Source organism: Trichomonas vaginalis, chromosome I (assembly GCF_026262505.1).
Source record: "Trichomonas vaginalis G3 chromosome I, whole genome shotgun sequence".
NCBI classification, from domain to species: Eukaryota; Parabasalia; order Trichomonadida; family Trichomonadidae; genus Trichomonas; species Trichomonas vaginalis.
Genome location: NC_067203.1, coordinates 12,902,916 through 12,919,056, shown reverse-complemented (window position 1 = coordinate 12,919,056; position 16,141 = coordinate 12,902,916). Strand labels below are relative to the sequence as shown.

Sequence of the window (16,141 nt, the reverse complement as noted above, 5' to 3'; positions counted from 1 at the left end):
TGTCATTCTAAATCTTTTTCAAAATCTTTTTTATAAAATTTAATAATATGATGTGGTCTTGGATATTTTAAGAAGATACATAATATTGACAATTAATAATAAATAAATACAAACAATTTTATTTCTACATGATGACAAATTTACAAATCCAAACGAGGCAAAGTGAAGCCTGGCATATCTTCTATTGGAAGCAAGTCTCCGACCTTTCTAGCAATCTCCCAATTCCTTGAATTCGGGTTCTCACTATTTGGATAAGCTCTTTCAAAGAGGGATTTTTTCAGAACTTCATCTCTTGCTTCAGAAACACCTTCAACGATTGATGGCGTCATTTTCACGAAGTTTGTCCAGGAAGATTTATCCCAACCCCATTTCCTAGAGTTCACAGCTATTTGAGCTTTCTCGTAAGGTGCAGCAATTCTTACTGCGTCTCTAATCATTCCTACTTTCATTCTACGCTCTTTCCCTCTGTAGTAATCGAGTGAAGGCCTTCTATTCACTTCCATGATCCATGGATCAAAGTTTTTGTCAAGTAAAATATCAAATCCTAAAATTTGAAAACATCTGGGGTATCCGAGGTTCGGACAGTACCATTTTTCGGCTTCTGAAAGTGTTTTGTGTGCAGCAATGATGGTTAAGACGATTGCATTGTCAATTCTTTGCCATAATTCTTTCATAGTAATTCCGTCGAGTTCAATCTGATGAGAAATGTCAGAAACAAGCTGAGAAACTTCGCTGATGTCTGCATTTGGATTTGCTTGGTTAATTGTAACATTACTTAGCTGACCAAATTTTGATTCGGTCGTAATTTCTTCTGAACAGAATCTGGCGAGTCCATTTCTGTAAACATATATTTCTAGGGGGTTTAGAGATGCAACTAAAACGTATAATCGCAAATCAAATTTTGTATTTCGAATTAGATAAGAGTTGATGTATTCTTGAACTACAGCAAGTGGGCAGTCTTCTTTAATCTCAATTTCGGATTTAGGTTTGATAATTATGATTCCGGATCCCTGAGATGAAGAATCCGGCTTGAATATGTATGCTTTATCGCCTTTTTCTACTGCTTTCTTGAATTCGTCGAATTGTGCTGGTAATATAAATGTTTTTGGCATAAATGTATAAATTGAAGGAATAAGTTTCTGCATTCGTTGAAGTAAATATGCAAAAGGAGCTTTCCTACAAAGAGCACTAACGCATGGTAATCTATTAACTATTTGCCATGGTGAAAGATGTGAAAAATAATCGCACTCTTTTAAAGAATCATGCCATATCAGTATAGCTGTCCCATCATTGTCTTCTGATGATACACCTATTTCTTGCATTGCTTCATAAACAGAGCGAAAGCAAGGCTGTTCATATCGAACACTAATATAAAGCATTATTCTTTTTTGAAGCATCATGATCATAACCTCACTTCTGTTTAGATAATCGAATACATAAATAGATAATTAAAAAGGTCACACTAAAACGAAAAGTGACGATTGAAACTATATTTTTCCCAATGGTGTTAGCAACTTATATTCTCTATGATAAATAGAAATTGAGGCTCTTCACCTTGGGTTTTAGTTAGAATAGTTTAGGGTAATACTATCAATAAGTTTATGACTTGTAAAACTAAAAAAAACTGAACAAATTAAACAATATAAATTCATGATCACTAAATAATATGTGATTACTACAAATCCCCTAAACTTACATATCAGTATGATTACACGTATTATAGACTCATAAATAAAGTTTAAATTTACAACTTTTTATTGTTATGATGAATTCCTTTGAAATTTATCATAATTAAAGCTATCACAGTAGCCTTGGATTAAAGAAATCCAAAGAAAAACTCATCAGTTTAAAAAGATTTTTTGAAATTTCAAAAATAAGTACTTTTCCTGATTTAACTTATAGCTCACATACAATTATTTTACGTGTAAAAACGAATTTGAAATAATATATGTCAAATTAACAGATTTGAGATTGAATCTATTCGCGATTACCTAAAATAAGTCAGAATTTCATTTGTGAGCTCCATTATATGTGATTTAAATAAAAGTTTTACTATTGTTTTTATATGACTTTAATTTTTTTGAAATTATAAATTAACAAAACGAATTTTATTTGAAGCATGAGGGAATACATTGCTATTTTTCATGTTTTATTGATAATTGAAAACTTACAAGCATGAGAAATATACATCCAAAAAATTAAACTTTAAATATTATAAGATGGCAAGATATAAATGAAATTTATCTAAAATTTGATAAAAATGATACTATTTCTAGTATTTAATTTCATCATTAATTAAGGAAAATCCTTTCAAAAAATGATTTTATTAACAAATATTCCAAAAAAAATTTGAAAATTTATTTTTTAGAATCAAAAATGTTAGATTTTATTTCATTTTCAGGATTTTGAAATTTTTTTGGAAATCTTCCAAAGCCTAATATTAAACATGGAGCTCACACTGAGGCCGTATTTACCATATTCAGGCTCAAATCCCTTTTATAAAATTATTTTCATAATTCTCACGAATCAAAGACTTTATTGTATAGGAGCATAGCATAAATCTTCAAAAATTACAAAAACTATCTTGAAAACGGATTTAGTACTTCTACACGCAATTTTCGTCACAAATGACTTAATCACAAATTAGCTTCCTCAATAACATCTCAATAAAATACGTATACATCAAAATTTATGATCATTTTTACACAATTTTATAAGATTAATACATATTTTACGCTAAATTTTGCATATTTTCCCGAATTGTAAGAATATAGAATAAACACCAAGTAACCACATGAAACTAAAAGAATCAGGTTAGACATTCTGACAGAATATATATCAAATATTTCAAATAGATATTTCTCTATACTCCTTTCATGTTATAATTAATACATAATGATTTTAACGCTACAGGTAATACAAAAATCATAAACATATCTTAAAAAAGGGATTGCCTTTACTCATTCTTTTAAATTCAACCCGAGGATATTTTTTTTACGTTTACTTGATTCGTTTAGAGAACTCGGAATAACTGATAAAAGGAAAATAAATCGGCTTGATATTTACAAAAATCTTTCGCATATCAATTGTTTTCGCTATTTTAAGCAAATTACAACTATTACCAACCTCAAAGCAAAAGCTAATACACTCCCACTCATAACATCATTGCTAACCAACTAAGTCACGATATTTCCCATTATTACAATTCAAACTTGCCTCGTTTCTAACAGATCGATCGAAAAAGAATGTGCCATTAGGGCTATTCATTTAAAAGCTCTTCGATCTTCCAAACAATGCTACTTTCAAATATCTTTTTGAAAGATCTTTTCGTATTTGTTTCCATAACACCTACACCAAAGATGTTATCAACATGATTTTCCTCTGAAGATCAACCCACTATCCTTTTTGTGATCATTTGGTAACAATTACAAGATTAGTCACTCTTCTTATCAATCAAACCGTCTAAAACCTCATCAAGAACAAGATTGAGAAGATCTTGCGCCACTTCAAGAAGATGAAGGACTAATTTGAAAAATTATCTTCCAACTTTGAGAATTAATTGGAGATCGGATGAAGAGAGAATTGTCAAACAATAAATTTTCGATAAATTGGATACAACTCTACCAGCAACGATTGAATTTATCAGATCTAATTTTTCCCGCATGATCAACATAGGAAATACGATGCTCAGACCAGTAAATTCAGATGACTAAGGTTATAAAAGTTCGTACTCAACAATTTTTTCCCTCTCACGTGAAATTCCTTCCTGAAGATGAATTCCCAAAAACAGTTCATTGTATCTTACTACTCAATGATGTAAAATTATGTAAAAATTTTAAATTTATATTCTCTATTTTATTACTCAAATCGTTAAATATTTTTCATAATAATCTTTCATTTATTTACTACAATGAAGAATGGAAATAAGTGACATTCTCGACTTCAAATGTGTAATTGGGATTACAAGAGTTTGGTCATCAATAACATTTATACAACGGTTGAACGATGAGGGATCCCTGATCGTGAAAGCATAATAAGATAAGATCTGAGATGATTATCGATATTAAGACAGTTCTCTAATGAATTACATTCTTGGAATGAGAATTCATAAACTGATGAAACGCACATTGGGAAGTTGATTGTTTTGAGATTTGTACAGTTGAAGAATGCATATCTATTGATCTGTCTGACTGTATTTGGATTGATAAAGACATCTTCGAGATTCCATGAACACATAAATGATGCTTCGCCAATTATTCTGCTTTTGATATCAATGTTCGTTTCTTTTGACATTGGTGCATGTGCAATGATGGTTTCATAACTGGTGTCATCTTCTAATCTGTATATTGTATCACTAACACATTTGTATTTTTCGGATGTGAAATCTGAAATGTATTGTAACTTTGGGCAGTTTCCAAACGCTGCTTCCGATATATATTCTATCTTAGAATTTTCAGGGAAGTAAACTGAAATAAGTTCTGAGCAATTGTAGAATGCATGATACTCGATTTGTTTGATGTTCTCATTAAAAGAAACAGCTTTAATACTCAAATTTTCAAATGCATGAGAAGCAATTTTCTCAATGGTATCCGGAATTTGAATGAATTCTTGGTACCCATAATAATCTAAAACAATTCTGTTTTGCGGATCAATTACTAAATTATCATTGAGCGTATATGGGATCTGAAAAATTGTAAATAAATCGAAAACACTCTTAGCATAGAACTTGAACCTTTTGTTAATTTTATATTCTAATCCAGTATACATAAATATCTGATTTTCAAGATGCACTTCTGATCCTTCTAAGATTAAACATAGCTTTAAATCACTAAAAGTTTGCTGAGGGAATCTAATATATTTTATGTTGCTGGGGATTGTATAATTTACAATCCAATTGCCATTCAGACCAACGGGGGTATCATTATTGAATATTAAAAATTCACTAGTATATAAAAATGATATTGCACAATATGATAATGCACCGCTTTCAACATTTTTGAATAAAGAAGGAATGATTAAAAATTTAATTGAACTTGATTGGAAGCAATTGGAATACAAAAGTGGTGTATAATTTCCTTCAATAAAAGTCACATTATTTAACGATGAAATATCTGAAAATGCATAATTTTGAATTGCATAATTTTGTGCTTGAAATTCAATATTTTTAATGTTTGTTTTTGAAAAAGAATATGAACCGATTGTTATTAAATTACAATTATTATCAAAAACTAGTTCGGTAAGATTAAGGCAATTAGCAAATGCATATGAAGAAATAACTTCAACAGATCTAGGAATTGATATATTCTCAATACCTGTTTCTGAGAATGAATACTCTCCAATAACTTTCAATTCACTATCTAGTGGAAATTCAACTTGAATTAGGAGTTTATATTTGAAGAATCTGTAATCAGGGATTTCATGAATTTGCTTGGGAATAAAAATTTTAGAAGAAATATTAGTATAAAATTCAATATTCGAGCAATTGCTATTCTGTGATAGATGTATATTTGTAGAATTGTCAAAAGCCTCTAATTCACAAAATTTTATAGAATCTGGAAGATAAACATCTTTGATACATGTATTTACAAATGAATACTTTTCTATTTTTGTGATTTGAGAAGATGCCGAAAATTCAACATCGTGTAGAAACGTGCAGTTTTCAAAGGAATGTGATTTAATAACAGAAACTTTAGACGGTATCGTAATTTTTGTCATCGTGCATCCACAATATGCATATTCACCAATAATTTCAACACTTTCATTGATGAAAATCTCTTCTTTTGCAGATGGAAATCTATAAACTTCTTTAAAATCTTTTGAATAAACTATATTATCCACAACATTCAAATATTCATTTTCTGCATCAATTTCAAAAATAATTTCCGTTGAATTGTATAATATAATTTGCGGAAAATATCTCAAATTGCTGGACATTGTAAATAGTGATAACGTTGTTTCTTTAAACGAATCAGTTCCGATATTTTCAAGCTGACTGTTTGCTTGAAATGAAATATTTCTCAAATTTTGGCATTTGTAAAATGCAAAATTGTTGATGGTTTTTACTGATGATGGTATGACAATTGATGATATGTTTGATTCTGAAAATGCATATTCTCCAATTTCGATCAATTGACTGCTTTCTGAAAATGTGATTAATGATAGATACTTGGATGAGAATGAATATTCCCCAATTTTTGTTACAGATGAGGGTATAATAATTGATTTGAATGAATGTTTATAAAATGCGTTATCTCCTATTATTTTAACTTGACAATTATCTGAAAAACTCAATGGAGGCTGGATATGGTAATCATAAGGTTTAATTGGAGAATCATTTTCTAGAATTTGAACGGAAGGAGGGATTAGAAGTTGCTCAATTTTTGTTTCACGAAATGCACTAGGACTAAATTTATATAATTGACTATTTGATGGAAATATTACAAATTCAAGATTCCTACAAGAGCTAAATGCCAAATCATGAATTTCTGTTACTGCGCACGGAAGGTTTAAATTGGAAATATTACAATTGCCAAATGCTGCATAATCGATGATATTCAAAAGAGACTCATTTTCAAACTCTAAATGAGATAAATTCTGACAGTTGGAAAAACTATATCGCCCAATTTTCACTATTTTAGCTGGTATTTTGATTGACATTATGTATGAATATTGAAATAAACCATTATTAATAATTGTTATTTTTGACTTATCTGGGACATGCCAGTTATTCATTTTTATGCAACTTGCAAATGCCTCATTTCCGATTTCAGTTAAATTGGAATCATTTTCAATTAAAACATTTTCTAAAGTTGAACTAAAAAATGCCCTCCGCTCAATGATCTCAACAGAATGAGGAATTGTTATAGAGCTCAATTGACAATAATAGAAAGCGCCCTCGGAAATTTTTAATAATTTAGAATTGCTTTGGAAAGTAATCATTTCAATTATTGAATCCCTGAATGCATAATAACTTATAATATTCACTGTTCTAGGAATTAAAATAGAATTTATTTTCGAATTTGAAAATGAAAAACTTCCAATTACAGAGACATTTGGAATGATGAGGGTTGGGACGCTGATGTAAGAAAAGGCATCTTTCGAAATTTCAATTAATCTTGTATTATTTAAAAATGTGATGTTATCTATCTTTAAATATCCAAAAGCTTTATATCCAATAAAATCAACGAAGGGAGGTATTTGAATTGATTTAATTAATGTTTTATAAAATGCATAATAACCAATATACTGGAGTTTTGAATTAGCTTCAAACGTGATTATTGATAAATTTGAAATGAAGAAAGATCCATTTCCTAAAATAATTAATGAGGATGGAATAGAAAATATTGATACATTTGTGGAAGTAAATGCATAATCAAGAATTTTCAAAAGCTGGCTATTATCGCTTAATTTTACATCTATTAATTTAATACATTTTGAAAAGGCATATGAACCAATAATTCTCACAGATGAAGGAATTTGAATTGAACTGATTGGTAATGATTCAAAAGAATGATCGCCAATCTCTTCTAATATACTATTTTCTGCAAAAGTTATTTCTGTTAATGAATTACATCTACTGAAAGCATATGAACCAATAATTCTCACAGATGAAGGAATTCGAATTGAACTGATTGGTAATGATTCAAAAGAATGATCGCCAATCTCTTCTAATATACTATTTTCTGCAAAAGTTATTTCTGTTAATGAATTGCATCTACTGAAAGCATATGAACCAATAATTCTCACAGATGAAGGAATTCGAATTGAACTGATTGGTAATGATTCAAAAGAATGATCGCCAATCTCTTCTAATATACTATTTTCTGCAAAAGTTATTTCTGTTAATGAATTGCATCTACTGAAAGCATATGAACCAATAATTCTCACAGATGAAGGAATTCGAATTGAACTGATTGGTAATGATTCAAAAGAATAATTACCTATTATTTCCAAGCAACTATTATCTTCAAATGTGATATTTTTCAATAAACTACATTTACTAAATGCAAAATGTCCGATAGATCTTACATTGTGTGGAATTTGAAAAGATTCAATAGGAGTTGATTCAAAAGAATTATCACCAATCATATCTAATTGAGAATTATCATTAAATGAAATATTTTTTAAAGAGTTAGGCATCTTGAAAGCAGATTGGCCAATTATTTTAAGAAAGGATGGAAAGACGATAGTTGAAATTTTGCAATTCTCGAATGCATTTTGAGATATTTCTAATATTTGAGAATCTATGGCAAAATTTAATATAGAAAGCTTTGATTCTAAAAAAGCAGAACTTCCAATTTTAGTTACATATTTTGGAATAGTAAAATTAGTAATATTCGTAAAAGAAAATGCAAACGACCCAATCTCATTGAGCTGACTATTTTCTTCAATTTCAATTTCTTTCAATGAACAATTGAAGAAGGCATAGTCATTAATTTTTATTACATTTTTTGGGATTAGTAATTTATCTATTAAACAATTACGAAATGAATCTTTTCTAATTTCATTTGTATGTTCTAGAATTAAGAAAAATAATTCAATATTATTTGTGTACCTGTATTGATAGATAGTTTGATTTCGATCTGTAATCAAGCAACCACTGTCAAAATATATGGGCGAATTTAAAGAAGAAATTTTGATTTGTACTTTGCTGGAGATATTAAAAGCATTCAAGCTGATATTCATCACATTTTTTGGGATATAAAACAATGCAATATTGCATAATAAGAATACTTCTTGTCCAATAAACTTTAAGTTACTATCTTCGTTAAAAATGACATATTTTAAATTTAAGCATCCATAAAATGCGCGATCATTGATTATCACAGTAGATTTTGGGATCTCAATTTTAAATAATTTACTTCCACTAAAAGCATTTTTTCCAATCACAATTAAATTGCTTTCTCCTTTAAAATTAATATTTGATAGATATGGAGCAAAAGAAAACGCATCATCATGAATGAATGTAATTTGCGATGGTATTTCAATTGATGGCATCATAAAATAAAATTGGTATATTTCTTTATAAACATCATTCTCTGGAAATCCAAGTAAATTACAAAATGAAAGAGAATGAGTCTTAATTGCTGATAACTTTTGTAATGAAGAAAGATTTAAATTAAGATTAAAACAATATGCAAACGAACCTTCATCAATAATTTCTAGTTGTGAATCATCAGGGAAAGTTATTTCTTGAATCACTGAGTAACAGAATGCTAATCTTCCAATCCTTTTAACTGATGAAGGAATCACTAATGTTTTAACTTTGGAACCAAAGAATGAAAAGTCTTGTATTTCTTCTATTTGAGATAATAAAATAACATCTATTTCATTTGAATTTGCCCCACAAAAAATTTTAAGATCAGATGAATAAAAACATTTGTTCACCATGCGAAAATTTTCATTTGCATTGTCAATAGACAAATCATTAAGAAATATGCAGCCATAAAATGCACTCATATCTATTTCTGTAACTTTCGCAGGTATTCGAAAAGATTCAAATTTACAACTTTTAAATAGTTCGCTGGAAATTTTTTTAAGATTGATATCGGATGGGAGCTGAACTTCTCGCAAATTACTACATCCACTGAATGCACTTTCGCCAAAACTTATTATTGAGCTTGGAAGTGCTAAAACATCAATTTTGGAATCAGAAAATGCACTATCTTTTATTAATTTTAGTTTACGACAAATACTCAAGTTCAGTCTTCTAATTTGACATTTTGAAAAAGCATCAAACTCAAATTCTTTTAATTCTTCATTGTCCTTAAATGCAGAGTCATTAATCTTTTTAAATGAGAAATATTATGGAATTTGACAGCTGTAATTTTAGAATCATAGTAAAAGTATCCTCTTGTATAGACAGATGATCCAATTATTTGACAATCATCATCTATTTCAACAACTCCTGAAGGTTTCTCATTCTGTGTCCGGTCCCAGAATACTCTGGTTAGGGTTTTCCCTTCATCAGTATCATTGTATTGATACTGATATATTTGTAAGATAGTAAAAATAATCATTGCAGATAGTATAATATATGCTTATATAAATAACTCTTTGGGTTTTCTAACCCAAAGATTTTTTCATTTTTGTATGTTTAAGATTCAAAATTTCATTTTAAAATTAAGGGTGCACCCGTATGTACGTTTATTTGAGAGGAGGAGGATTACCCTCTCAATTTTGAGGGATTCGTTAGTTTATTTTCTCGATGAATATGCAATAAAATTTGATTTTTACCTTATCAATATACTTCATATAATATACACATGTTCATGTAAAAACTTTTTTCCAAAATCCTCAGGAATTAAGGGATTTTTGAATTTTAAGAATTTTTTTCGAATTTTTTCGAAAAAAAATATTTTCAGAACAGCCTTAACGGCTAAGATTTAGGAACAATGTTAAGTATCAAAAAGAAAGGAGGTCTGATATAGACAACATATATCGTTGAAGGTTGAAAAAATCTCTAATATTTGAGCCCAAAATTTCAAATTTTAATTTTTTGAAAAAAGAGGCCACCCGTATGTACGTTTATTTGAGAGGAGGAGGATTATATTTTTGAAAGGGTGAAACATTATGAATATGTTAATTATATAATAATATGTATTATTATAAAAAGAAAAAATAAAGCACGTTAAAATTTTTCTTTCTTGATTTTTTACAAAATCTACTTAGAATTATGCAAAATATGACTAAATAATTATAAATTTCAAGTTAAATTTTAATTTTGATAAATAATTTAAATTTCAAAATATCAAGTTCAGTTCGACTATGTATGTAGTAATTCCTCAATAAAGTGCCAAAACCCTATTAAAATATATGAACATTTTCAACATTTTAATGTTTTTATTTAAAAATTTGATGGAATATGAGCTTCAAACAATTATTATGTAAATAAAAATAATTAAATATATGTATTTATTCGTATTACAACCGTAGTAAGTCGATTCTTCCTTTCTTCTACTGAGTTTTGAATTTGATTTCGAATTGTAAAGAGATTCAAAGGGAAAATACTAGCGGATAAAAACTACCTCCATGAAAGGGTCATAATGGAGTCAAGTTGTATTTTTTGATATTTTTTGCTTTTCGAGCCTAAATAGGTAGCCAAGATAATGCCTAAAAATAAGGTTCTAAATTCTGAAGTTTACATGATCCTCTCGTGTGCACCCTTAAGGTTTCACGTTCATATCGTCATTTCTGATCCGATTGAATTTTATTATATGAACAATGATGTTTATATGGCACAATTATTATTTTCTTCTAAAAATGAGCATGGTTTAAATAATTTAATTTGGATTCTTGTAAATTAGTCCCATTATATATATACATATATGTAGAATCCAAAAATATTTCATTGGGAAGCTTGTACTTTTGCAAAAAATTTAAATTGATTTTATATAATTTTTACATGTTATCCAAGTAACAATTCGAGACTTCAAAAAATAATGACAACCACTACCCAAAAATCACTACTAATAGGAAATCCTAAATATATATACCAAAACCAGAAATTGTTAAATTATTTGGAGTTTAAAATTTAAAAATGAATAGAGTGGAACCAAATGCACGATGTTCAGAATTTTGGAATAAGGAATGAATAACTTAAGTTAACTTAAAATTCTGCTATATATTATAAGATTATCAAAACATAGCATTTTCAATAAAATCCATGTGTTAGAATTATTTCATTTGCCCTTGCATTACCTCAAAGCTACGAAAATGAAAGCACTACGAATCACTAAAGCACTTTTATTTCAAAAAAATGGTTCCGCTGGGGCTCGAACCCAAGACCTTAGCGTTATCAGCACTACGCTCTACCTACTGAGCTACGAAACCTTACATTAACATTAATGAAAAATGATCTTATCATAAATTCTTCAATGAATCATCATATTCTTTCTATAATTGAAGTCATAGCTTTATAATTTATAAATTTCTCCACTGAAATCGAACTCGTTGATGAACATGAAATTCTTACCGCTTGTGTTTGCATCAATTTGAGTTATTACAAAACCAATGAATTTCTCTTTAGTTTCCAATTTGAATTCTTTTGTTTCTTTTGCATTTATTGGATTATTTTTCTGCTCATCCAACGTTATGAGTTTTCCATCAGCTGTTTTTCCTTCCAATTTCCACGATTGCATAACGTTTAATTTCGATTGATCTCTTGATTTGATTCGGTAAGAGGTTGGAATTATAGATCCTTCCTTCAAATCTGCAGTTATCCATGAGTTTGGAATATTGGCTGTAAAGAAATTTGAATTTTTTGAATCAGCTAAAGATTCTACAGGATCTGACAAAGATCCGGTAGAACTTGAACTATATTTTACATTGTGAGAGTAAACTAAGCTATTTACATAAATGCTTTTTGGAACTAAACTTGTTTCTAGCTTTTTATCAATAGCTTTTGTAATACATGAGAATGCAGTCTTTAACCTAGGCTCATCAATAAGAGTTTCGATAAAATTGACGTAATTCGAGAATGTTTCATTACTGCAAAAGTCCAAATATACATAATTAAATAATCTTAAAAATTCTAAGGAACGTTTCGATAAGCATATGAGAAGATTAGCTATCTGATCCTCATCATTTAACTTAAGAGCTTCTGACTTCAAAGAATATTCAAGTAAATCGATATTTTTCTCATAAAAACGAGCAAGTGTTGGTATTTCAAATTTCGAGAAATTTTCAATAATCAAATTCATTTCTTTCTGAGGAAATGATACTTTCTTATGAAGTTCGCAGAATTGAAAAACATTTTTTAAGTTAAGCTTGTCTCCACTAAAATTATCCAAGTATGGGATTGTTAATTCATCGATTCCTAAAGTGTCACCTATTGAATATAAGTCATAGCATGTATCATCATCAATTTCAAGGTTTAGAGTGCCATTTTTAAATAAAACACTAAGTAAATCGAGTGAACTCTGATTAATTAATTCGCATATAAAGCTAAATTTACGGCATGAATGATCTGTGAGATAAATTTGTTGAATTTTCTTGCATAAACTTATTGCAAGATGCATTGGAACTTCAAAAACAGCACTATTAATGTTTAAGATGCAATAATCATCATTTATATATGTAGCGAGTCGATAAAGTATTGGCGAAATTACTGATAATTTCATTGAAATTTTAAACTGATGCAAATTAGTTTTATTATCTAATCAATTAGAAAATGAACACATTCAAAATTTTCAGGCTTGGTGCATTAAATATTTTGATATTTTCAAATTTTTTATCCAAAAATGTCTCACTCTAGGGACATGAAGAATTCATACAGATTAGATACAGGATTTAATTAACAATCCTCTCTAGGTTGATGGTCGACAGCAGTTCTATCAAAATATTTTGAATAAAAATCTGTATTTTTGTTGATTTGTTTGCATGCACCAAGTTTACATATGCAATGTGATTTATAGTGAAACTCTTGTTTCATTTATTAATAAAATAAATTAGAAATCGATCATAATAATGTCATAATCCAATATTTATCAATAAAATTTGCTAACACCTGAGTTTCAAGTAAGATCATTAATTCCGCAATAAAAAATTATTCCGCATCAAAAATTCAAATAATTTTTTTGGATAAAATTTTTTGGGCGCCAAATTGAATGCGTTCTTCAGGAAAGTTGTTAAGAAGTTCGCGCCTTGGCAATAGTCCTCAAATTACTAAAGTCAAATCATCTCCTATACAGAAACTATTCAGCGATAAAACTAAAAAATCAAGTGATTATCAATCTGAAGAAATTAATTCGATGCAAGAAGTCAAAAAGCTGATTGACGAACTTGAAAAGATCATCCAAAAGGTCATTGGAGAAAACCAAGTCATTCCGCAAGTAAAATCAGAGCTAGAACCATCAATTAAAGCACTTCAAGATTCTTTTCCAGAGTTTTACAATGACATCGTTAATTATTATTCAACAGTAGGAGATGTTAGGAGACAAGCTATTACAAATCAGCTTGTAAGTACATTTTCTTGCAAAGATTCATTTACGTTATTTTCGACTTCATGGAATTCCATATCAAAAACCATCGATAAATACGCAGATGTGAATCCTCCGCCTCATATACAAGAAATAACTGTGAAATTCCGTAGTTTGAAGTCAACATTTGATTTTATTCAGACAATTAACGAGCGTCAAAAGAAGCCAAGTCAAATGGTTGAAAGTGGTGTACTTAGCATACAAACCAACTGCAATAATTTATACCAAAACATTTGTTCTTTGTTTAATTCACCAACTTTTCCTCATTTCGAAACTGATATGTGCACATCATTCAAAAATGACATCAAATTGTTTGTAAGTGTCATTTCTTCAGTTTTTGCAAACGATTTCGTTATAACGGATCATCCATCAACAGAAATTAACAAATTAAAGCTTGGCGCCATCGGATACTGCAACGATATGATATCTATATTATCAGCGAGCTTTTCATTTACAGATCAAATGAAGCAAGTTCAAGATATCAAAAATGAAATTAATAAATATCTTTCTCCAATTCTCCAAGAGATGTCTGGACCATTTTCCATTGTTAAACCACTTGTTCCGATCTCAAACAGGCCAAATCACATGGAATTCAACAATTCTAAACAAGAACAAGAACTAACAATGGCAGAAAGAGCAATAAACATGTATTCAAGGTTTGATGACTTTCTAAACAGAGTTTTACCATCATTAGTCAATGGTGTTAAGATGGATACTGAAATGGAAACAAATTTAGACACTCTTGAAGACGCAATAAAAGCTATGAAAGTAAATAATGAATTCTTGAACAGAAAATTAAATAATGCTAATAAAAACATCAAGAACTTAAAGGATTCTTTAGCTGAAGAGAAACAATTGCGTCAGAATAACATTGATTCAGCAGAAATGAGAATGAAAGCTCGTGATGAACAAATTATTCAAGAAAAATTAAAAATAAATGATTTGGAAAAAGTCATTCAAAAATTAGAAGAAGATAAATTAGAATACGAAAAGGAATTAGAAAGATTTAATGTTGTTGGTGACCCCACTTATTTAAGACGCATGTTATGTAGTGTTTTAGATGAATATCACATGAATTACGATTCATCTGATCCTGGTTTAAATGTTGCATTGAGAGAATTAATTCAGAAAATTCAAATTTGTCCGAACTGTCCAGGAAAAGACAAAACAATTAATGATTTAAGAAATCTGATTGATAAAGTTGTTCCTGATGGCCAAGGTTCGTATTCTGATAAATTATACTCTATCCCTGTAAAAATCAAAAGTTTAAACAATATCATCGAAAAACACAAAAAAGATGATGAACTTTTGAATGAAAAATTAAAGCAGGCGTACACGCAATTAACTAACAAGACAATAGAGAATATGAATAACAGTGATATAGCAAATGAATTACATAAAGCTGCTGCAAAGAAGAGACAAACTAAAATGGCTTTGTTAACAAAGAAAATGCCTTTTGCCGAAAAATTAACAGAAATTTGTCATAGAATTTCCGCAATTTTAGATGAAGATGCTGAATTAAGACTACAATTCTGTACGTCAACAGAGCATGATACACTGTTTGATCAGCTTGAAATGGTCTGCCATCAACAATTAAACGAAGTTGACCAAAAATTAAATAATATGAAACAAAAAATCGAAAAACAAGAAAAAGATTATCAACAACTATTTGATAAGTTTGCTAAATTCAAGAAGGATTTATCAGACGCATTTAAAGTTGAAGAAACTGATAGTATGATCCAATCTTGTGTAATGAAAGGTCATGAATGGAAACAGCCATATATTGATCAAAAAAATGTAGCAATGAGAGAACAAAAACACGCAGAAGTAAGAGTTTCTACTATCTACCAAAGAGTTACAGGAATTTTAAACATTAAGGGTGATAATTCACTATCATGCGAAGATAAATTCGATGCAATACAAGAGATGCTTGATACTTTACAGGATGATAATGAAAAACTTAAATACAAATATAAGAAAGAAAAAGAAGCTCATGATGATTTGAGATTAGCCATTGTAGATGTTTGTGATGAATATAGGATGATGACAAAGGTGGAGCTGATCGATCCTAAAGTGGCACCTGATAAAGATATTGTTTCTAACACTGCTGAAGTTTTAAGAAGAATCAATCCAAGATCAAATTAATTTTTATGTTATTTTTG

At 29.1% G+C, this 16,141-nt stretch overlaps 4 protein-coding genes and 1 non-coding gene across 5 annotated transcripts, besides 1 other annotated feature; 1 reads left to right on the top strand and 4 right to left on the bottom strand.

Moving 5' to 3' along the window:
- Positions 1 to 69: 69 nt before the first annotated feature.
- Positions 70 to 1,416, bottom strand: TVAGG3_0977460 (positive regulation of cilium movement; the record flags this gene model as incomplete). The annotated part of the gene is made up of 1 exon (XM_001312690.1): positions 141 to 1,379. One exon carries the CDS (start codon positions 1,377 to 1,379, stop codon positions 141 to 143), a length of 1,239 nt encoding a protein of 412 aa, XP_001312691.1.
- A 967-nt stretch (positions 1,417 to 2,383) lies between these two features.
- TVAGG3_0977450 (antigen BSP-related family) lies at positions 2,384 to 9,506 on the bottom strand (the record flags this gene model as incomplete). The annotated part of the gene is made up of 1 exon (XM_001312689.1): positions 3,988 to 9,459. The coding sequence occupies one exon, from the start codon at positions 9,457 to 9,459 to the stop codon at positions 3,988 to 3,990; it is 5,472 nt and encodes a 1,823-aa protein (XP_001312690.1).
- Positions 9,507 to 10,126: 620 nt separating this feature from the next.
- Positions 10,127 to 11,165: a mobile genetic element.
- Positions 11,166 to 11,759: 594 nt separating this feature from the next.
- TVAGG3_0977430 lies at positions 11,760 to 11,832 on the bottom strand. Its single transcript has one exon. It is a non-coding gene; the product is annotated as a tRNA-Ile (tRNA).
- Positions 11,833 to 11,915: 83 nt separating this feature from the next.
- TVAGG3_0977420 (protein ubiquitination) lies at positions 11,916 to 13,121 on the bottom strand (the record flags this gene model as incomplete). The annotated part of the gene is made up of 1 exon (XM_001312688.1): positions 11,916 to 13,121. The coding sequence occupies one exon, from the start codon at positions 13,119 to 13,121 to the stop codon at positions 11,916 to 11,918; it is 1,206 nt and encodes a 401-aa protein (XP_001312689.1).
- A 483-nt stretch (positions 13,122 to 13,604) lies between these two features.
- On the top strand, positions 13,605 to 16,124 carry TVAGG3_0977410 (uncharacterized protein; the record flags this gene model as incomplete). Its single annotated transcript, XM_001312687.1, has 1 exon — positions 13,752 to 16,124. The coding sequence occupies one exon, from the start codon at positions 13,752 to 13,754 to the stop codon at positions 16,122 to 16,124; it is 2,373 nt and encodes a 790-aa protein (XP_001312688.1).
- Between the last annotated feature and the right edge of the window lie 17 nt (positions 16,125 to 16,141).